We start from the raw sequence: 22,693 nt of genomic DNA, 5'->3' as shown, positions 1-22,693 counted from the left end.
GAAATGCATGTAGTGGGTCTTTTCAAAGTTTAATGTTAGTGAATTGGCTATGAACCTCTTATTAATGTCAGTAAAATTTTGATTAGCTGCCCTTCCTAAATTTATATTTGATTTACTATTTATTGCAATGTTTGTATCATCTTCAAATAAGACAAACTTGGCACCTGGTAATGTAACAGATGACAGGTTATTTATATACACAAGAAACAGTAGTGGACTAGTATGGAACCTTGGGGAACACCACATGTAATTTCTTCCCAGTCAGATGATATCTGACTGCCTACTGTTGCAGTGTTACGTAATGACACCCTTTGTTTTCTATTAGTAAGATATGACTGAAACCACTTTGCAGCACAACCAGTGACGCCATAATATTTTAATTTACTTAAAAGAATGCTGTGATTCACACAGACAAACGCCTTTGACAGGTCACAGAATATTCCAGTTGCCTCTAATTTGTTGTCCAATGAATTAAGGACATTTTCACTGTAAGCGTAAATAGCCTTCTCAATATCAAAACCCTTAAGAAACCCAAACTGTGACTTTGACAGTATGTTATTTTCACTAAGGTGCTTAAGTAGACGCTTGAACATAACCTTTTCAAAGATTTTTGAAAAAGCTGGCAAAAATGAGATCGGTCGGTAATTTGACGACATTTCTTTGTCCCCTTTACTAACTTGTTAATTACCTTACGCAGCTTGTGATCGAAAAAGGCTTCGGTAAGGAATGTGGGCTACTCGTCGAAGACAGTTGTTAGTATTGCTTGACTATCATAGGTCCTTTACTCAAATCAATTTGGGTGTTAGTTACTACACAGGTGCGTTCCAGTTGTCATTTGAGACGCGGTTTAGCAGTCTGTTCCAGAGTTTTGTTGGCATGTAAGTTTTGTTCGGTTGGTCTGTAAGACCGGCGTGACTGGGTTCCATTTCCTGATTCAGGATGGGCATAATTATTCCAGCGACCAACTTTGTTGGAAGGGATTCCGTAGGCCACTCCTTCAGGATATGTGGCAGATGATACAATGCTTTTGACGGCCATCGATAGAATCGGGTAATAAATGTTGTCAGTTGCATAGCTATTGTTAGAAATTTTCTCGATTGTTGTTGAAATTCATTCATAGTAACTGGAATACATAGAAAGTTACTCTGTGATTTCGTGAGGGATAACAGATTGGGCGTCCTGTGTGGCCGTGCGGTTCTAGGCGCTTCAGTCTGGAACCGCGTGACCGCTACGGTCGCAGGTTCGAATCCGCCTCGGGCATGGATGTGTGTGATGTCCTTAGGTTAGGTAGGTTTAAGTAGTTCTAAGTTCTAGGGGACTGATGACCACAGATGTTAAGTCTCATAGTGCTCAGAGCCATTTGAACCAAATTTTTTTGATAACAGATTGTGGGACGCTAGTATCCACAAAATCTTCTGTCCTTCTTGTTAATGTGATGCTGTCGGCATATTTCATTTTTCCAGATCTATTAACTTTCCACCATGTACGTATGTAAGCATAGTAGTGCAGGGCACAGAGCAAAATCCAATAGTCTCTTCTACATTGTTTCTAGAATAGCATGATCCTATTGTAGATGAGTTAGTACTTAACTTCTTTGTAATGTAGTAATGGTGCTCTCAAGTAACAGTCTGAGAAAAATCCAGATTCTGCGATATCGCAGACCGTTTATTGCAGGGGCGGTGGACAGTTTTCCTTGGAACTGTTCTGTAAACTCTTCAGTCAAACACTTGCGTGAACCAGCCATTTAGCATAAGCCCTAGTTCGGGTGAAAGCGGTATTTCGTTGTAATGTAAATTCTGGTCCATGACGAACTGCCTAAATCCCATGCATAATCAGAGTTTACCTGACGGGTATTCGGTATGTAAGGACAAGATACCAATAAATTTTGACGGGCTGCAGCACGGGTCTTGAGGAATAAATGTTGAAGAGGAACCCATATACGGAAACGTCATCCAACAACGCTACAGGCTGTCGTTGTAGGCGCTAACGCCTGCCGCTACGCCATCTCTTTGACAGCAGATATAAATTTGCACGGTCACGGATAGTGAATGGATTTCCTCTCATTAGGCCTGACAACGTCCGTTACTTTAGATGGCTTCCAACGCGTCCACGCCTTTGACAACAACACTGCGGTGTAGTGGCTGTCAACCTGGTCCCTACCACCCCCTAGTTGGCGTTCCAGATTTCATGGTGGGCTGCAGGCGGTTGGGAGTTAAAGATATTTTCATTAAGTTTTCCAAAAAGATATTGATAAAGTATTTCATAAGAAATTATTATCAAATGATTTAACTTGCCGCAGCTCTCCTTTATAAATTTTATAAAGTTACTTTCCTACTTCATAAATCATCATTACTGTGAAACTGATAGGCGGTTAGAAGCTTTTACTACCAACAGGGACATAAAGGTGGACGGTGGGTGAAAGAGGTTGATAACCCGTACCGCAGAGCGTTTGTAGCCGAAGGGGTGGTCTAGCTACAGGCGTTAGCCTCTATGACTTCGACGCCCTATAGCTTTGCTGTATGACGTTTCAGGTCTTGGTTTCTGTTTAATGTCAGTCTACTCTTTGTGACTACCAAATGGCGATCCGAGTCTGTATTTGCACCTGGGTAAGCCTTGCAATCCGATATCTGATTTCAGAATCTGTCTGAACATGATGTTCAGACAGATGTTCTCGTTTCTTCAGACCTTTTCCAAGTATACCTCCTCCGCTTTTGATTCTCGCTTTTACTGGCTGAAATTTATTGCGGAACTCAGTTTTTCTCCTCTCTCAATTCTAACACAGACTCTATATTCTCCCGTAACTCTGTCTTCTGTTACTCCCCCTATTATCACGTTCCAATCCCACATGATTATTAAATTACAGGCACCCTTTAGATACTGAACTCAACGTTCAATATCTCCATGTGCTTTCTCTATCCGTTCCTTTTCTGCTTGTGACCGCAAAAAGTATATCTGAACTATCATTGTTGTCGTTGGTTTGCTATCGATTCTGGTGAAAATAACTTTGGTTTCTCGTACACAGTTGGTTCTTCATGAAACCCTCTTCAATGTATCGAAGTTTGTTGGTATCGTTTTGTTATAGTGACCGTAGCTTGTTTTACTTATCGTGAAAAAGATGGTGATAATCCTTGTAACAAAATTCTTTACTTTTTAAAATTTTTTTATTGATCGATCTTCTAACTGGTTTGACGGAGTCCGCCACAAATACCTTCTTGTATTGAACTCTTTATCTCAAAGCAGCATTTACAACCTTCGTCCTCAGTTATTTGTTGCATGTTTTCGAATCTCTATTTTACCCTCTACACTAACCTCCATTACTATGGAAGTTATTCGATGATGCCTTAACACTAGACCTTCCATCCTGTCCCTTCTTCTCGTCAATGTTTTTCATACGTTTTTTTTTCACTGATTCTGCGAATAACACCTTTACTCCTTATCACCCCGTCTAATTTTCAACGTCTTGCTGTAGCACTACATTTGAAACCTTGTAATTCTTTTTTGTTTTTTTGTTTTTGCCACAATCCATGAGTCACTACCATACAATACTGTGCTTCAGACATTCATTCTCAATATCTTCTTCGCTAAATTAATGCCTATATTTTGTAAGAGGTCCATGACTAAGGAATTTATTGCTAGCGCACTCGAGCGGGTGTATCTTCGATGGATTGCTCACGCGCTGCCTGCGATATGTAAGCTACAATAGAATCGCACACCACAGAGCAGTGTCAGGAGTAGTAGCTTGCAGTCGGGCGGTAGGGTCACGTCGCTCTTAGAGAGCGGTTGTCTAGTTGTGTAGCTCACAGAGATCACTTGTGTCCCATATGAAATTACCATGGCCGGACGTGGTGAACGATGGTGGTGCCTGAGCGATGTAGTATAAGGTAAAAGCAAAAATTATTATTATTTATAGCCGCGCGCATATGTAATTTGTAACAACTAATTTTGTACTATTGTTTTATCAAGTCCCCTGTAAGTGTTTCTAAAAATTTTATAATAACAATCTTTCTTATAAAGATAACTTTTGAGAATCATTCGTCTGAATTTAAAGATTTTACTAATTTCTCCCATCCATGGACATCCCGATTATCGTAAAGAAAAATCAGTTGTTTCTTTTTACACATAACAAATCTAGCGGCCAGCATTGCACTGGGCTGTGCCGGAAACATTTCTTATAGGAGCAGATATATACGCGTTATCCGGCGACATAATGGAGATAAGAATTTTCAATTTACTCAGAATGACTTTTCAGAGTCATGACGCAGCATTGCTGACGTCCAGATTTACCAGTTTAGATTCACAGTCAGTTAATTATTGAAAGGTTATATATATTAGTCACATTTTTATTGGGAGGTTAGTCAGATTTTTATTGCGAGGCTACGGAAAGAATTAAACTGTTGGGAGGTTACAATTTGATAACAGAAGATTTCTTTCGGCTGGGAGTGCCCACTTTGCCTGTGCTAGTATACTTTTTACGTTCCCTTTATTTCGTCTGACATGTTTTATTTTGCTTCCAAAGAACCAGATTTGCTTCATTTTGTCTACTTCTTGATCAGCAATTCTGATTTCAAGTTTACTGCTAATCTCATTTGTGCTACTCCTCATTACTTTAGTCGTTCAATCTATATTCTGTACACATTAGACGGTCCATTCCATTTCACATATCCTGTAATTTTTCTTCACTTTCACTGAGGATAACAATGTGATCAGGAAATCTTATCACTGATATCCTTTCACGCTGAATTTTAATCCTACTTTTGAACACTTCTTAAGTCTTGTTTCTATTACCAAGCGCAATGTTAGATCTGCCTTTCCGGTGTGTTCACCTTTTCGAAAGCCAAACTGATCGTCGTCTAACAGACCCGATTTTTTTTTTTTCGTTCTCCTCTATATTGTTCTTGTCAGAAACTTGGATGCATGAGATATGAAGTTGACTGTGTATGATTCTCGCACTTACCTGCCCTTGTTGTCTTTGGGACTGAGTGGATGACATTTTTCTGGAAATCTGATGTTATATCTCCAGCCACATAGATTCTACATAACTTGAATAATCATTTGGTTGCCCCTTCCCCCGATGATTTTAGAAATTCCGATGGAATGTTATCTGACCGTTCTGCCTTATTTGATCTCAAGTCTTCCAGAGTGCTTATACGTTCTGATTAATACTGGATTCCTTACGCCTGCCGTACAGATTCCAATTTCTTCTATCACGTCATCAGGCAAGTACTTCCCTCCATGAAGAGACCTTCAACATACTCTTTCCACTTACACACTCTCTCCCCTGCATTTAACATTTAGCAGTGGAATTTCCATTGCATGCTTAATGTTGGCCCCAGTGCTTTTAATTTCACCGAAGATTGTTTTGAGTTTTATATGTGCTGAATCAGTCCTTTCAATGACTGTTACTTTTTCGATTTCTTCACTTTTCCCAACAGACATTTTACCTTAACTTCCCGGTACGTCACGTTTATTTCATTTCTAAGTGACTTATATTGATGTATTCATGTCTTTCGCTGAACATTTTTGTTTTTCTTACTTTCATCGCACAAATGAAGTATTTCGTCTGTTGACCAAGGTTTCCCTTTTATTTTTATTTATTATTGTGTCCAACTTCTGCGACAGTCCTGTTTAGAGATGTCCATTCCTCTTGAACTACTGTTAAAAGTAGTGTGAACCTATCTCCACGTAAGGCGCCCGTACGTGGTGCACTTATTTCCATTGCAGGGACTCCAAGCTCAGGAATTTAGAAGACCCTAAGCAGCTTCTTTGGAGCAGTTACGGTTTTCTGTCCAATTGAAAAGTACGTTGCTGAACAATAACCGCTGCTGAATAGGAACGCTTCCTTACCACACAGCTCACTGGACTGTCTACCACTTATAAATTCCAATCGTCTGTTTTCCCAATGTAAAACGTCGGAAACCAACAAAATATTCACGACAAGCGTTGCGGTTGAAATACTCGTTGACGCATCGAAAATAACTGATCAGCCATATATTGGCAGGACCTTTGCAGCTTATTTACATGTAGAACGATCATATTCCCTCCCACAGAAAGCATCAGTTATTACTACGGAAGCTCTCCAGCTGGTGAGGCCACTTTGGTTCTACGAGATCCTGATCGTAGCTGGATCGTTAAGCTCTCAAACCCCATCGCGAAAGAAACACAACAACGAACAGTTGCACACTTAACGCTAAAAGCTACAGCCGTATGGAACTCCACTGAAACTTCTTTGAACATCATAATACGTATGCATTCACTAATGTGAGTAGGCGGATCTCCTCGCAAAGGACACAGCGGACAACGGGCATTTGCATAACCCTGATTTTAATGCGCCTGTGCATAACCCCGATCTTAATACGCCTGTGCGCGTTGTTGTTGTGGTCTTCAGTCCTGAGACTGGTTTGATGCAGCTCTCCATGCTACCCTATCCTGTTCAAGCTTCATCTCCCAGTACTTACTGCAACCCACATCCTTCTGAATCTGCTTAGTGTATTCATCTCTTGGTCTCCCTCTACGATTTTTACCCTCCACGCTGCCCTCCAATGCTAAATTTGTGATCCCTTGATACCTCAGAACATGTCCTAGTAACCGGTCCCTTCTTTTTGTCAAGTTGTGCCACATACTCCTCTTCTCCCCAATTCTGTTCAATACTTCATCATTACTATGTGATCTACCCATCTAATCTTCAGCATTCTTCTGTAGCACCACATTTCGAAAGCTTCTATTCTCTTCTTGTCCAAACTATTTATCGTCCATGTTTCACTTCCATATATGGCTAAACTCCACAAAAATACTTTTAGAAACGACTTCCTGACACTTAAATCTATACTCGATGTTAACAAATTTCTCTTCTTCAGAAACGCTTTCCTTGCCATTGCCAGTCTTCATTTAATATCTTCTCTACTTCGACCATCATCATTATTTTGCTCCCCAAATAGCAAAACTCTTTACTACTTTAAGTGTCCCATTTCCTAATCTAATTCCCTCAGCATCACCCGACTTAATTCGACCACATTCCATTATCCTCGTTTTGCTTTTATTGATGTTCATCTTATATCCTCCTTTCAAGACACTGTCCATTCCGTTCAACTGCTCTTCCAAGTCCTTTGCTGTCTCTGATAGAATTACAATGTCATCGGCGAACCTCAAAGTTTTTATTTCTTCTCCATGGATTTTAATACCTAATCCGAATTTTTCTTTTGTTTCCTTTACTGCTTGCTCAATATACAGATTGAATAACATTGGGGAGAGGCTACAACCCTGTCTTACTCCATTCCCAACCACTGCTTCCCTTTCGTGTCCCTCGACTCTTATAACTGCCATCTGGTTTCTGTACAAATTGTAAATAGCCTTTCGCTCCCTGTATTTTATCCATGCCACCTTTAGAATTTGGAAGAGAGTATTCCAGTCAACATTGTCAAAAGCTTTCTCTAAGTCTACAAATGCTAGAAACGTAGGTTTGCCTTTCCTTAATCTAGCTTCTAAGATATGTCGTAGGGTCAGTATCGCCTCACGTGTTCCAATATTTCTACGGAATCCAAACTGATCTTCCCCTAGGTCAGCTTCTACCAGTTTTTCCATTCGTCTGTAAAGAATTCGCGTTAGTATTTTGCAGCTGTGACTTATTAAACTGATTGTTCGGTAATTTTCACATCTGTCAACACCTGCTTTCTTTGGGATTGGAATTATTATATTCTTCTCGAAGTCTGAGGGTATTTCGCCTGTCTCATACATCTTGCTCACCAGATGGTAGTGTTTTGTCAGGACTGGCTCTCCCAAGGCCGTCAGTAGTTCCAATGGAATGTTGTCTACTCCGGGGGCCTTGTTTCGGCTCAGGTCTTTCAGTGCTGTGTCAAACTCTTCACGCAGTATCGTATCTCCCATTTCGTCTCTATCTACATCCTCTTCCATTTCCATAATATTGTCCTCAAGTACGTCGCCCTTGTATAGACCCTCTATATACTCCTTCCACCTTTCTGCTTTCCCTTCTTTGGTTAGAACTGGGTTTCCGTCTGAGCTCTTAATATTCATACAAGTGGTTCTTTTTTCTCCAAAGGTCTCTTTAATTTTCCTGTAGGCAGTATCTATCTTACCCCTAGTGAGATAAGCCTCTACATCCTTACATTTGTCCTCTAGCCATCCCTGCTTAGCCATTTTGCACTTCCTGTCGATCTCATTTTTGAGACATTTGTATTCCTTTTTGCCTGCTTCATTTACTGCATTTTTATATTTTCTCCTTTCATGAATTAAATTCAATATTTCTTCTGTTACCCAAGGATATCTACTAGCCCTCGTCTTTTTACCTACTTGATCCTCTGCTGCCTTCACTACTTCATCCCTCAGAGCTACCCATTCTTCTTCTACTGTACTTCATTCCCCCCATTCCTGTCAATTGTTCCCTTATGCTCTCCCTGAAACTCTGTACAACCTCTGGTTCTTTCAGTTTATCCAGATCCCATCACCTTAAATTCCCACCTTTTTGCAGTTTTTTCAGCTTTAATCTACATTTCATAACCTATAGATTGTGGTCAGAGTCCACATCTGCCCCTGGAAATGTCTTACAATTTAAAACGTGGTTCCTAAATCTGTCTTACCATTATATAATCTATCTGATACCTTCTAGCATCTCCAGGAATCTTCCATGTATACAACCTTCTTTCATGATTCTTGAACCAAGTGTTAGCTATGATTAAGTTATGCTCTGTGCAAAACTCTACCAGGCGGCTTTCTCTTGCATTTCTTAGCCCCAATCCATATTCACCTACTATGTTTCCTTCGCTCCCTTTTCCTCCTCTCGAATTCCAGTCACCCATGACTATTAAATTTTCGTCTCCCTTCACTACCTGAATAATTTCTTTTATCTCATCATACATTTCTTCAATTTCTTCGTCATCTGCAGAGCTAGTTGGCAAATAAACTTGTACTACTGTAGTAGGCGTGGGCTTCGTGTCTATCTTGGCCACAATAATGTGTTCACTATGCTGTTTGTAGTAGCTTACCCGCACTCCTATTTTTTTATTCATTATTAAACCTACTCCTGCATTACCCCTATTTAATTTTGTGTTTATAACCCTGTATTCACCTGACCAAAAGTCTTGTTCCTCCTGCCACCGAACTTCACTAATTCCCACTATATGTAACTTTAACCTATCCATTTCCCTTTTTAAATTTTCTAACCTACCTGCCCGGTTAAGGGATCTGACGTTCCACGCTCCGATCCGTAGAACGCCAGTTTTCTTTTTCCTGATAACGACGTCCTCTTGAGTAGTCCCCGCCCAGAGATCCGAATGGGGGACTATTTTACCTCCGGAATATTATACCCAAGAAGACGCCATCATTTATCCATACAGTAAAGATGCATGTCCTCGGGAAAAATTACGGCCGTAGTTTCCCCTTGCTTTCAGCCGTTCGCAGTACCAGCACAGCAAGGCCGTTTTGGTTAACGTTACAAGGCCAGGTCAGTCAATCATCCAGACTGTTGCCCCTGCAACTACTGAAAAGGCTGCTGCCCCTCTTCAGGAACCACACGTTTGTCTGGCCTCTCAACAGATACCCCTCCGTTGTGGTTGCACCTACGGTACGGCCATCTGTATCGCTGAGGCACGCAAGCCTCTCCACCAACGGCAAGGTCCATGGTTCATGGGGAAGGTCCTGTGCGCGTACCTGAACTTAAAGGAAGGCGTAAGATACAAGCAAAGAACAGGAAGAAACATGAGTCCTTAAGGGCTGCTACTATTTTAATCTTACAACCTGCTTTTCCCCGGAGAGCTTTGTTTACGGATTAGAAAAGGTGCAGACAACATTCTACTGCCATCGTAAAGATGCTTTTTCACCAAGAAGACTTCCCCAGCCACCTTCAGAGGATAAGCGTCGACGAATCTGATACTATACCGTTCGATTGAACAAAAGTAGATGGATAGTTTTAGTGTGAGATACTGTGATCAGCAACCTACCTTCTGCAAAAGAGTAAGCAAGCTTGCTTTTGAATGAAAACGGTCTCGGTTGCAAAATGCATTTTGCAGACGAGACTTTTCATTTAAGAAAAAGCAACAGAAGCTAGTTACCATTTGCGACTATTTGCAATTGAGACTATTATTTAAAAACTACACAGTCCAGCATCTCTATATCTACGTCTTCGAAAGTACTCTGAAATTCATGTAAAAATGCATGGCAGAGGCTTCAGAGCACCGGTTTGACTATTTCTCGAACAGCACAAGGAAAACAAGAGTACTAAAATCTTTTCGTGTGAGCTACGATTCGTCTCATTTTATTACGATGCTCTTTTCTGCGTTTGTAAGTTCGAGTCAACAACATATTTTGAGGAGAAAGATTATGATTGAGATTTTGTGAAATAATCACGCGGTAACGAAAAACGTCTTTGTTTTAATGATTCCACCCTAGCTCGCCCATCGTATATAAAACGACCTACCGTTCTTTGAACTTTTTTGATGTTTTACCTCAGTCGTATCTGGTAAGGGTAGCATATCATCCAGCAATACACCATAAGAGTATTGTTTCGCCGGCCGGAGTGACCGAGCGGTTCTAGGCGCTTCAGTCTGAAACCACACGACCGCTACTGTCGCAGATTCGAATCCTGCCTCGGGCATGGATGTGTGTGATGTCGTTAGGTTAGTTAGGTTTCAGTAGTTCTAAGTTCTAGAGGACTGATGATCTCAGAAGTTAAGTCCCATAGTGCTCAGAGCCATTTGAACCATTAGTATTGTTTCTAACAGCAAGGCGTCGGTCGACACATGCGAAAGAAAGGTCAGAGCTCAGAAGTTCATGTGATGGGTAAGGTGGGTTACTTATGTCGCATTGGCACCAAATTTCACTAAAATTCTGCCCAAGGCCACCGTTGACGTATCGCATGATAGGAAGGTCGTCATACGCTCCCTTTACCTTGTTTCAGACCTTCTTTTGGCTCCAATGTACTGTGTTTAGCCCCGCGACGCCCAGCGGTGAAATGACGTCGTTTCCTTATAGGTGGCTGAGGAGAAAAGGCCTCAGGGAGTGGCATAACGGGCGCCAATGACTCCACCCCTTTCTTTCAGGTGTTGGTAAACATTTCGCAGTCGAAAACGGCAGTTCGCAGTGCGATGAACAACAGGATGACACCTCTCCCTCTTCGCCCCTTCTCCCCCCCCCCCCCCCCCCGACCCGAATGATTCCACTCTGCTCTAAGGACGTCTTGGGCCTCCAAACACACGCAATGTGATGACAACCCTTAGAATGTAATGCGATCGCAATTTTTGCTTTGGTGTACGGAGTGGAACAACTAGGAACTGTAAAACAGTTCAACATTTGACGAAATTTGAACGTGATCCAAAGCAGCAAAGTGTTTTTATGATTTCTCACCCTCCTGTCTCTCACCCTGCCGTGGCGTGATCACGGCAGGTGCAACATTGACAAAATCATGAATAAAACAGTGAAGATTCGGTAGTTCAGCAACACCCTCGGTGCCACCCACACAGCCTTGTTGCGCACATTAATGATGTAACTGTACAGTGATAACACATAATGGATTCCTAGGTGCCTACAGACAACCATGTGACATCCTTCAGCTTGAGTGGCGCTATACTGCTCTTTTAGCGCCTGCTTGCGAGCATGTGGAGTCTGGGCGATGTCAAATGTGTTGCCTGCTTGCAGGCGACTAGGAATCAGTCAAGAGTTGTTTATGTGCAGGTAAATTTTTAAAGCTCAACGAAGGTGCATGTGTGGCACCGAGGACGTTGTTGAACTGGGGGATATTAGGACCATTTGCCATTTTATTGATGCTTGTGTAAATGTTGTATCCCCTGTGATCACGCCACAGGATGGTGCGAAATAGGAGAGCTGAAAAAGCATAAACACTTTTTGCTGCTTCAGATCATGTCCATATTTCGTCGAATGGTTTTAGTGGTTCCGTCCTGGTCACCAATATCCATAAATAAAAGTTGAATCATCTTTGGGGGGGGGGGGGGGAGTCTGCAGTGTCAAATATTGCCAAAAACCTCCCCATGTTGCTCACTACACTGCGAAGTGTCCTTTTCGACTTGGAAACGTGGGGATCAACGCCCCAAGAGAAGGGGTGGTTCCATAGACGCCCTTTATGCCACCTCCTGAGACCTTTCGGTGTCGATTCTGAGCGTCGGTGTGTCTGAAGCGTTTTCCTCGGCCAGCTATAAGAAAACTGCGTGTTCTGACCTCCATCGTAAAGGTGCCGAAAGACGGACTCAAATGTGGGTTAGAGAGATTGTAACGACCTTCCCGTACTGTGACGGCCCCACAGTGGCATTTCGCAGAATTAAAGTGAAATTTGGTGCCAATATGGCATCATTAAACCATCTTACACGTCACATAAACTTATCTCTGGCCCTTCCCTCGCATATGTAAACACCTTGCTATTTGAAGCGACGACGAGCCAGAGGAGGAAGTTGCAGTGAACCACACTTTTGCAATATTACAGAGGAAAGTTTTAGGCACCTTTGAGCCAATTTTCAAACTTGAGCGTTGCAATTGGAGCTAATTACGGGGTTTCGAAGAAGTAATCCTCTCACTGTGTTGAGCAGTTTAGATTTATTGCGTCTTCTACAGTAATGTTCAGCCAATAAAACGCAATCATTGGTTCTACTTCTCTCGTAGCGTTTTCTATGTGACGGTCCCAAATGAGATAGTTTATAATGGTAATCACTGGTATTTAGCTGAATCGACACCCACTAAATTTTTGTTATTTATCGTGTAACTGAAATTTAATGGTTTTCTTTTTAGTATTCATGTGGAGAAGCTTACGCTTCTTCTTGTTAGGAGTCAATTCTCACTTTTCGCACCATACATATTCTTGTCCAAACACTTTTGTGTATCTCATGACAATATGTCGTCTATCTTTATTCAAAAGCCTTGGACTTAAGCGGATTTCTTCGTCTTTGTATCACCAGTTTCCATTAGGTCAGTGCGTCCACCAAGACTGCACTATTTTCAAATTTAATCATTCTCGTTACTTCAAGTTATGGTCTATAAAAGCAGATAACGTATTTTTTTTAATGTTATGAGCCTCTAGTGCAAAGGATAGTGTTTAGCTACCGTAAAGATTGTCTGTCCTATGCGACTAGCACCTCTTACAAATAGCTTTTTTTGAGTCTTCATGCGGTTATGCCCACTACGTCACGTTGTAACGCTGCATTCATCTACATGATTACTCTGCAATTCACATTTAAGTGCTTGGCAGAGGGTTCATCGAACCACAATCATACTATCTCCCTACCATTCCACTCCCGTACAGCGCGCGGGAAAAATGAACACCTAAACCTTTCTGTTAGAGCTCTGATTTCTCTTATTTTATTTGATGATCATTCCTACCTATGTAGGTTGGGCTCAACAAAATATTTTCGCATTCGGAAGAGAAAGTTGGTGACTGAAATTTCGTAAATAGATGTCGCCGCGACGGAAAATGTCTTTGCTTTAATGACTTCCATCCCAACTCGCGTATCATATCTGCCACACTAACTCCCCTATTACGTGATAATACGAAACGAGCTGCCCTTTTTTGCACCCTTTCGATGTCCTCCGTCAATCCCACCTGGTAAGGATCCCACACAGCGCAGCAGTATTCTAACAGAGGACGAACGAGTGTAGTGTAAGCTGTCCCTTTAGTAGACTTGTTGAATCTTCTAAGTGTCCTGCCAATGAAACGCAACCTTTGGCTCGCCTTCCCCACAATATTATCTATGTGGTCTTTCCAACTGAAGTTGTTCGTGATTTAAACACCCAGTTACTTAGTTGAATTGACAGCCTTGAGAATTGTACTATTTATCGAGTAACCGAATTCCAACGGGTTTCTTTTGCAACTCATGTGGATCACCTCACACTTTTCGTTATTTAGCGTCAACTGCCACCTGCCACACCATACAGCAATCTTTTCTAAATCGCTTTGCAACTGATACTGGTCTTCGGATGACCTTACTAGACGGTAAATTACAGCATCATCTGCGAACAACCTAAGAGAACTGCTCAGATTGTCACCCAGGTCATTTATATAGATCAGGAACAGCAGAGGTCCCAGAGCGCTTCCCTGGGAACACCTGATATCAGTTCAGTTTTACTCGATGATTTGCTGTCTATTGCTACGAACTGCGACCTTCCTGACAGAAAATCACGAATCCAGTCGCACAACTGAGACGATACCCCATAGGCCCGCAGCTTGATTAGAAGTCGCTTGTGAGGAACGGTGTCAAAAGCTTTCCGGAAATCTAGAAACACGAAATATACTTGAGATCCCCTGTCGATAGCGGCAATTACTTCATTGCACAAGAACGATGTTTTCTGAAACAATGCTGATTACGTATCAATAGATCGTTCCCTTCGAGGTGATTCATAATGTTTGAATACAGTGTATGCTCCAAAACCCTGCTGCAAGCAGACGTCAATGATATAGGTCTGTAGTTCGATGGATTACTCCTACTAGCCTTCTTAAACACTGGTGCGACCTGCACAATTTTCCAATCTGTAGGTACAGATCTATCGGTGAGCGAGCGGTTGTATACGATTGCTAAGTAGGGAGCTATTGCATCAGCGTAATCTGAAAGGAAACTAATCGGTGTACAATCTGCACCCGAAGACTTACCCGTATCAAGCGATTTGAGTTGCTTCGCAACCCCTAAGGTATCTACTTCTAAGAAACTCATGCTGGCAGCTGTTCGTGTTTCAAATTCTGGAATATTCCATTCGTCTTCCCTGGTGAAGGAATTTCGGAAAACTGCGTTCAATAACTCCGCTTTAGCGGCACAGTCGTCGGTAACAGTACCATCGGCACTGCGCAGCGAAGGTATTGACTGCGTCTTGCCGCTTGTGTACTTTACCGCTTGTGTACTTTACATTCGACCAGAATTTCTTCGGATTTTCTACCAAATTTCGAGACAATGTTTCGTTTTGGAACCTATTAAAGGCATCTCGCATTGAAGTCCGTGCCATATTTCGCGCATCTGTAAATTTTAGCCAATCTGCAGTTTTTGTCTAAGTGGTCGCGAAACTGCCCTTTCCCACATCTGACCAAAGTGCACCGTATCATTGTGAGCAGAGTCCTACGGACAGGAAGAGCACGATATGTTGTAATTGGCCACAGGTTAGAGCAGTAAATGTATTTCCTTGAGGCTGAAGCCAAGCGAGGTGGCCTAGAGAAGTGGCATACAGAAGGACGACAGTTCAAATCCCCGACCGGTCATGAACTTTAGGTTTTCTATGGTTTCCCTAAAGCAAATAAGGGAAATTCGAGACTGGTTAAATTTCTTCTAACGAAAAGTGGTTCAAACGGCTCTGAGCACTATGGGACTTAACATCTGAGGTCATCAGTCCCCTAGAACTTAGAACTACTTAAACCTAACTAACCTAAGGACATCACACACATCCATGCCAGAGGCAGGATTCGAACCTGCGACAGTAGCTGTCGCGCGGTTCCAGACTGAAGCGCCCAGAACCACTCGGCCACACCGGCCGGCCTTTCTTTTAACGGCTGCAGCCTTTATTTCGCAATGTCTATTATTTCAGATGTATCATTTTCGTTATCAGTATATCTGAGGCACTCTACAGATGTCACTGCAGAAATCAGTGGCAATGCTTTAAACGTCAGCTTGATAAGATGATTTCAGTTCAGTTTTAAGCAACTTCAGTTACCTGATGTTTCACGCTTTAGGGAAATAACGAAAAGAGTTATGAAATAAAGGTTACTTAGAGCGGAAACTGCTGTTATTCCTTGCAGTAACAGCAACATTCGCTTCTGTTGTTATCGCATTGTGTACAGATATTTCCCAATGTATTAACCATCTTGCAGTAACAGCAACATTCGCTTCTGTTGCTATCGCATTGAGTACAGATATTTCCCAATGTATTAACCATCTTGCAGTAACAACAACATTCGCTTCTGTTGCTATCGCATTGAGTACAGATATCTCCCAATGTATTAACCATGAAACTGGAGAAACAGTTAAAAGAATTCAATTTAAAAACATCCAAAAAGCGTATGTTAAAAGTTCATGTATTTGTAGCTTTCCGTGTACTTAGCTTATGACTTAAATCTCGATATGATTGGAAAATAACATTTAACCAGTTGCAGAAATAAACGTTTATTTATACTTTACCATGGTTTCAACAAATATAAGTTTGTCTTCTTCAGAAGGAAAATGGACTCGGAAAAACCCTTACTGACGTAAACAAGTGTTGAAGCCATAAGGCTCTTGTCTAGTACAATGTGCGTGTCACCCGAAAACAGACCATAACCTTCAACATCCGTTTATGTCAATAAGTGATTTTAAGTGTCCATTTTCCTTCATCACACAAATTATATTCTTAGAAACCACGATAAGAGTTTAATAAACGTTTAATTTACAACTGGTCGGCTGTTATTTTCGAATCCTATAAAGTTTCTGAAACCTAACAACATTTAAAATTTAAAAAGAAATATATGATTGAAATATTTTGAAATTTAGTTTTCGGTCAGGATAAGGAAAAACGTACAGAAAAATTTAGTGCTTATTTGGCATTCAATTGAGAAGACAACATTTTTTTTTTATTTGCGGAGATAAATTCTTATAATCTAAAGCACTGCGAAGAGAGACTTACCAACTGCATCCCAAATCCTCATCGTATTGATAACACGCATCCCCTTTTCCGTAAACTTTTGCGTCAGAAAACTATATACACTGCAGCTAATCCAACCAAAGAGGTAAGGCAGTGCAGATATGAGACCAGCCTGGAAGAGCGGAAGGTTAATCAGCTGTAACATTTTATACCTGCAGAGCTGGGTGAAGTACAAACGAATAGTATTCTACTCACATCGTCAATGTCATAGTGCAGTATATTTCCAACATACGTCGGCAGTTCGGAGAGCAGAGTGTAGTTGACCCAGCCGGTGGCGAACATGATGAGCACGTGGGCCCACATCGGGACGCTTGTCAGGATCATGGGCCACGGGTTCCCGATCAGATCTTTCTGTAAAATTTAATATGCCTCATGATTGTAACATTTATCTCTAAAATTCATAGGTACGAGATTGGTTCTAGTAAAAACCTTTGAATGTTGCATGTTGAGAAAACGTTATACACACTTAACTGAAACATACGCTGAGATACCACTTCATTGTAACTAGTAGGCCGCCGGTCAAGACATTCACATAGCGTTTACTGATATAATCATTGCAAATAACCTGTTCAGTAGCTCTTATCTGGAGTGAGAACCACAAGGATGTAGAATAAGTAAAAGCACTGCATTATAACTATGATGAACTAATTTTGCACATAATATAAAACGGCGATTGAACACATATTGTGCGCGTAATTTGTCGAGGACACTTAGAAATACTGGAATGTGTTGTCTTATGTAATTAGTAACTATGCAGCTACTTTTAATAGGGTTGCAACTTTTATTATATTATTGCTATACAGAAAATATAAAACGCAGAATAACATAGCAACAACAACAAGAGCTTTTCTCAAAAAGACAAATATGTTAACACTTAATAGTGATTCAAATGTTGAAAATACTTTCTGCATCTCTTTGTGTAGAGTGTAGCTTTGCATAAAAATGAATCGTAAACGGTAAACAGAGCAGTGCACCCGTGTGGGGAAGGCGATTGACCACTAGTTGCTCCCTACCTCTCGCTTCCACATTGGCTAGCACTCGCCGACTGCGACTCAAACCAGTGGTTAGCTGCTTCACAATGCAGAACGAGATGCAGAGCAATTCATCCTGCGCTCTCTCCAATTTTGAGTTCCCAAGGATATGCAAGCAACACATGCGGCTATGCCATTAAGCCACGTTTACACGACGACAGTGGGTTGCGCCACTCGTTGCGTGGAATGAGTTGCCCGCAAGTGATGTTATTTATTACTATAGACACGGTGACACCAGTATACACTTCAGTTTCGTCGTCATGTGGGTCCCTGAGTCGTGTCTGAAATGAAAGTGTTGGCAGCTGCACGTCGCACGAGTTGTAATGGAGTTAAAGCTTGTTTCGTGGAATCGCTACATAATCGAAACTTAGAAACGTGTTTCGATTCATGACTAGATGAAGAAAAGGCCTCAGCTCGGTTGCCCAGCATCCTTGATGAAATAATTTACAATGGAAAATCCAAGAAGTTATTTTAATTATCTTAGAATGTCACCAGAACTGTTCAAGTTTCTTCTAAATAGAGTTAATTATGTGATAAGGAATAAAGGTACTGTAATGCATGAACCACTGTCGCCAGAACTGTAATTACATATCATATTGGGTGCATTACAATCGAGAACACTCGTCATGCTATAAGATAGGGTTTTAGTTGGTGATGACGCTTTTTCATTAACACCAATAATTATTAACACTAACAGTAATAATTATTAACATTAACAGCAATAAATATTCGAAGCAGGCTGCATTAAGAAGAGAATCGTTTGCAAACTGCTCTCTTGAAGATAGATCTGTCCAGTGGCAATATTTCAAAATTCTAATACATGTGAATGGGGAGCACTGCAGCGAAGTTTTAAATAGATGAATATTGAATAAAGAATGCAGCTTCTTGAATTTGTACAGCCTTCCCTCCTGTCAACAATATTCCTTAACAAAGAGTTGGCCAACTCGAACGATGGTATTTTAGTCTTGTAGACGAGAGCATTGCCACAGCTAGATTTACACTTGCTTGTATTTCTCTTAATTCAGTTGGACATGTGCTCCTAACTCAATAAATTTTGTCCTCCAGCTCAGATATTGTCAAACCATCTAGATTATGATAGCACATGAAGGTCTGAGGATCAGCAATATTTTGCCTATTTTTGTAATCAGCACCACTGAAATCCCACAAACACGTATGCAGTGCATAGATATCCAAAACGCGAACATTATTCTCCGTTCCCCACATCATATTTCAGTTTGTCTATACTCTACGAACACACGTAACCTCAAAACTCATGCAACTAGTATCGCAAAAGTTGGAACACGCCGAAGTGCTTAGTTTCACCGAGGTGTTGCGCAAACGCACGGAGCCCATGCGCAGGGGCCGGTAGCGAAGTTGCTTGCAACCTGGTGTCGTCATGTAAACTAGGCTTTAGGCGAATGACGTCCCACCAGAGTTCCCTAAGTCCCTCCAAACCCTTGAACGCCATGTACTCCGTTTCACGTTCCGCATCCGTTAACCCTCTACATACATATTCCTCAAGCCACCCTATGGTGTGTAGCTGAGGACACCCTGTACCATTACTAGGCATTTCCTTTCCTGTTCCACTCGCAAATGGAGCGAGGGGAAAACAACTGTCTATATGCCTTCATATGACCCTTAATTTCTCTTTCTTTGTGATCCTTAAGCAAAATGTACATTGGCGACAGTAGAATCGTTCTACAGTCAGCTTCAAACGACAGTTCCGCAATTTTTTCTGAGTTGTGTTCCTCCTAAAGAAAGTCGCCTTCCTTCCAGAGATTACTATTTGAGTTCTCGAAGCATCTCGGTAATATCTGCGGTAACAAATCTAGCAGCCCGCCTCTGACTTGCTACGGTGTCTTCCTTCAGTCCGACCTTTTGCGGATCCCAAACACTAAAGAAATACTCAAAGAATGGGTCCCACTAGCGTCCTACATGCTGTCTCCTTTACAGATGAACCAAGCTTTCCTAAAATTCAGGGACTAACCGAAATCCACCATTCACCTTCCCTACTACAATACTTACATACCCGTTCCTTTTCATATCGCTCTGCAGCAGAAGGCCTCGATACACTACTGACCATTAAAATTGCTACACCACGAAGATGACGTGCTACAGACGCGAAATTTAACCGACAGCAAGAAGATGCTGTGATATGCAAATGATTAGCTTTTCAGAGCATTCACACAAGGTTGGCGCCGGTGGCGACACCTACAACGTGCTGACATGAGGAAAGTTTCCAACCGATTTCTCATACACAAACAGCAGTTGACCGGGAATGCCTGGTGAAACGTTGTTGTGATGCCTCGTGTAAGGAGGAGAAATGCGTACCATCACGTTTCCGACTTTGATAAAGGTCGGATTGTAGGATATCGCGATTGCGGCTTATCGTATCGCGACGTTGCTGCTCGCGTTGATCGAGATCCAATGACTGTTAGCAGAATATGAAATCGGTGGGTTCAGGAGGATAATACGGAACGCCGTGCTGGATCCCAACGGCCTCGTATCACTAGCAGTCGAGATGACAGGCATCTTATCCGCATAGCTGTATCGGATCGACCAGCCACGTCTCGATCTTTGAGTCAACAGGTGGGGACGCTTGAAAGACAACAACCATCTGCACGAACAGTTCGACGACGTTTGCAGCAGCATGGACTATCAGCTCGGAGACCGTGGCTGCAGTTACTCTTGACGCTGCATCACAGACAGGAGCGCCTGCGATGGTGTACTCAACGACGAATCTGGGTGCACGAATGGCAAAACGTCATTTTTTCGGATGAATCCAGGTTCTGTTTACAGCATCATGATGGTCGCATCCGAGTTTGGAGACATCGCGGTGAACGTACATTGGAAGCGTGTATTCGTCATTGCCATACTGGCGTATCACCCGGCGTGATGGTATGGGGTGCCATTGGTTACACGTCTCGGTCACCTCTTGTTCGCATTGACGGCACTTTGAACAGTGGACGTTACATTTCAGGTGTGTTACAACCCGTGGCTCTACCCTTCACTCGATCCCTCCGAAACCCTACATTTCAGCAGGATAATGCACGACCGCATGTTGCAGGTCCTGTACGGGCCTTTCTGGATACAGAAAATGTTCGACTGGTACCCTGGCCAGCACATTCTCCAGATCCCTCACCAATTGAAAACGTCTGGTCAATGGGGGCCGAGCCACTGGCTTGTCACAATACGCCGGTCACTACTGTTGATGAACTGTGGTATCGTGTTGAAGCTGCATGGGCAGCTATACCTGTACCCGCCATCTAAGCTCTGTTTGACTCAGTGCCCAGGCGTATCAAGGCCGTTATTACGGCCAGAGGTGGTTGTTCTGGGTACTGATTTCTCAGGATCTATGCACCCATATTGCGTTAAAATGTAATAAGTCAGTTCTAGTATAATATATTTGTCCAATGAATGCCCGTATATCATCTGCGTTTCTTCATAGTGTAGCAATTTTAATGGTCAGTAGTGTATTTAATCGAAGTGACTGTGTCAAGCAGCACACTGCTACTGCTGTATTCAAATAATACGGGCTTGTTTTTCCTGCTCATCTGCATTAACTTATATTTTCTTTATGTACAGAGATAAGTGCCATTCGTTAAACCGACTAAAAATCTTATCTAAGTCAACTTGTATCCTCCTACAGTCACTCAACGACAACACTCTCACGTACGCCACAACATTATCAGCAAACAGCCGCAGATTGCTGTTCACCTTGTCCGCAGGATCATTTATGTGTATAAAAAATAACAGCAGCCATGGGGCACTCCTGACGATGCCTTTGTCCCTAAAGAACACTCACTGTCGGGACAACGTACAGCGCTCCGTTACTAAAGAAGTGTTTGAGCCACTCACATTTATGAACATATTCTGTATGCTCGTAAATTCCTTAAGTCTGCGGTAGGGCACGGTATCAAGTGCTTTCCGGAAATCTAGAAATATGTAACCTCCCTGTTACCCTTCATCCACAGTTCGCAGTACATCATGTGAGAAAAGGGCAAGCTGAATTTTACACGAGCGATGCTTTCTAGAACCATGCTGATTCGTGAACATAAGCTTCTCAGCCTCAAGAAACTTTAATATATTCCAAGAATTCTGCAGCAAGCCGATGTTGAGGATATTAATCTATAACCATGTATGTCCGTTGTTTTGCTCTTCTTATATACAGGAGTCACGTGCCCTTTTTCCAGTCACTTGGGACTTCGCGCTGGGCGACAGATTCGCGATTGATCCAAGCTAAGTAAAACCCTATTGGCACTCATTCAGACCTGGCGACATTTTGCTTTCAACAGTTTGTTGCTTCTCTACGCCATGGATGCTTATTATTATTTCGTCCATAAGGGAGTCTGTTCGATGGTCAAACGACGGTATGTTTGTACGAACCTCTTGCGCGAACGATTTCTTAAATGCGAAATTTAAAACTTCCTCTTTCCTTTTGCTATCTTCTTTTGCCACAGCAGACTGGTCAACGAGTGACTGGATATAAGCCTTAGGCCCCCTTAACGATTTTACGTAGGTCCAAAATTTTCTCGGATTCTCGGAATGATCTTTTGCTAAGGTATGACGGCAGAAGTTATAGTATGCATCGCTCACCGATCTTTTTACAGACGCACGAATCTCAACTAACTTTTTCCAGTTATCGATTGCGCGTTCTTTTGAACTGAGAGTGCAGAAGCCTTTGCTTCTTCAGCACTTTACGAGTTTCGTTGTTAAACCACGATGGGTCCTTAATCCACTTATTCGGCACATACTTCTCCAGAGCACGACTTAGTCAGTTTAAACTTTGCCCATAATTCCTCTACTGGAACTAAATTACACAGCGTATATGACATCACTATCTAAATGGTATGCTAACACCTGCTCTTTCTAGCAGAAATACTCTTCTAGTATTTTTGATTGATTAATTAGCTCTAGTAACCATGTTGGCTACGATACTCACTAATCTCTCTCTTTACTAATGCCGTCGATAAATTCAGGCCTGTTTATAGCTACAAAGTCTAAAATATTTCGGTTGCGTGTGGGCTGTATAATTAACTGCTCAAGACAGTTTTCGG

At 42.0% G+C, this 22,693-nt stretch overlaps 1 protein-coding gene across 1 annotated transcript in view; it reads right to left on the bottom strand.

Annotated features, from left to right (window-relative positions):
- The window catches only part of LOC126094800 (sialin-like), a 113,655-nt gene that overhangs the window by 15,035 nt on the left and 75,927 nt on the right, over nt 1–22,693 (bottom strand). Inside the window, exons 6-7 of the mRNA XM_049909366.1 lie at nt 16,801–16,956; nt 16,588–16,717 (exon numbers count right to left, since the gene is read on the bottom strand). Coding sequence (XP_049765323.1) covers nt 16,588–16,717; nt 16,801–16,956 — 286 coding nt within the window. The remainder of the gene's footprint in view (nt 1–16,587; nt 16,718–16,800; nt 16,957–22,693) is intronic.

The sequence above is a fragment of the Schistocerca cancellata genome, chromosome 8 (assembly GCF_023864275.1).
Source record: "Schistocerca cancellata isolate TAMUIC-IGC-003103 chromosome 8, iqSchCanc2.1, whole genome shotgun sequence".
NCBI classification, from domain to species: domain Eukaryota; kingdom Metazoa; phylum Arthropoda; class Insecta; order Orthoptera; family Acrididae; genus Schistocerca; species Schistocerca cancellata.
The sequence above is the reverse complement of the archived record's forward strand: the minus strand, read 5'-3'. Positions and strand labels throughout refer to the sequence as shown.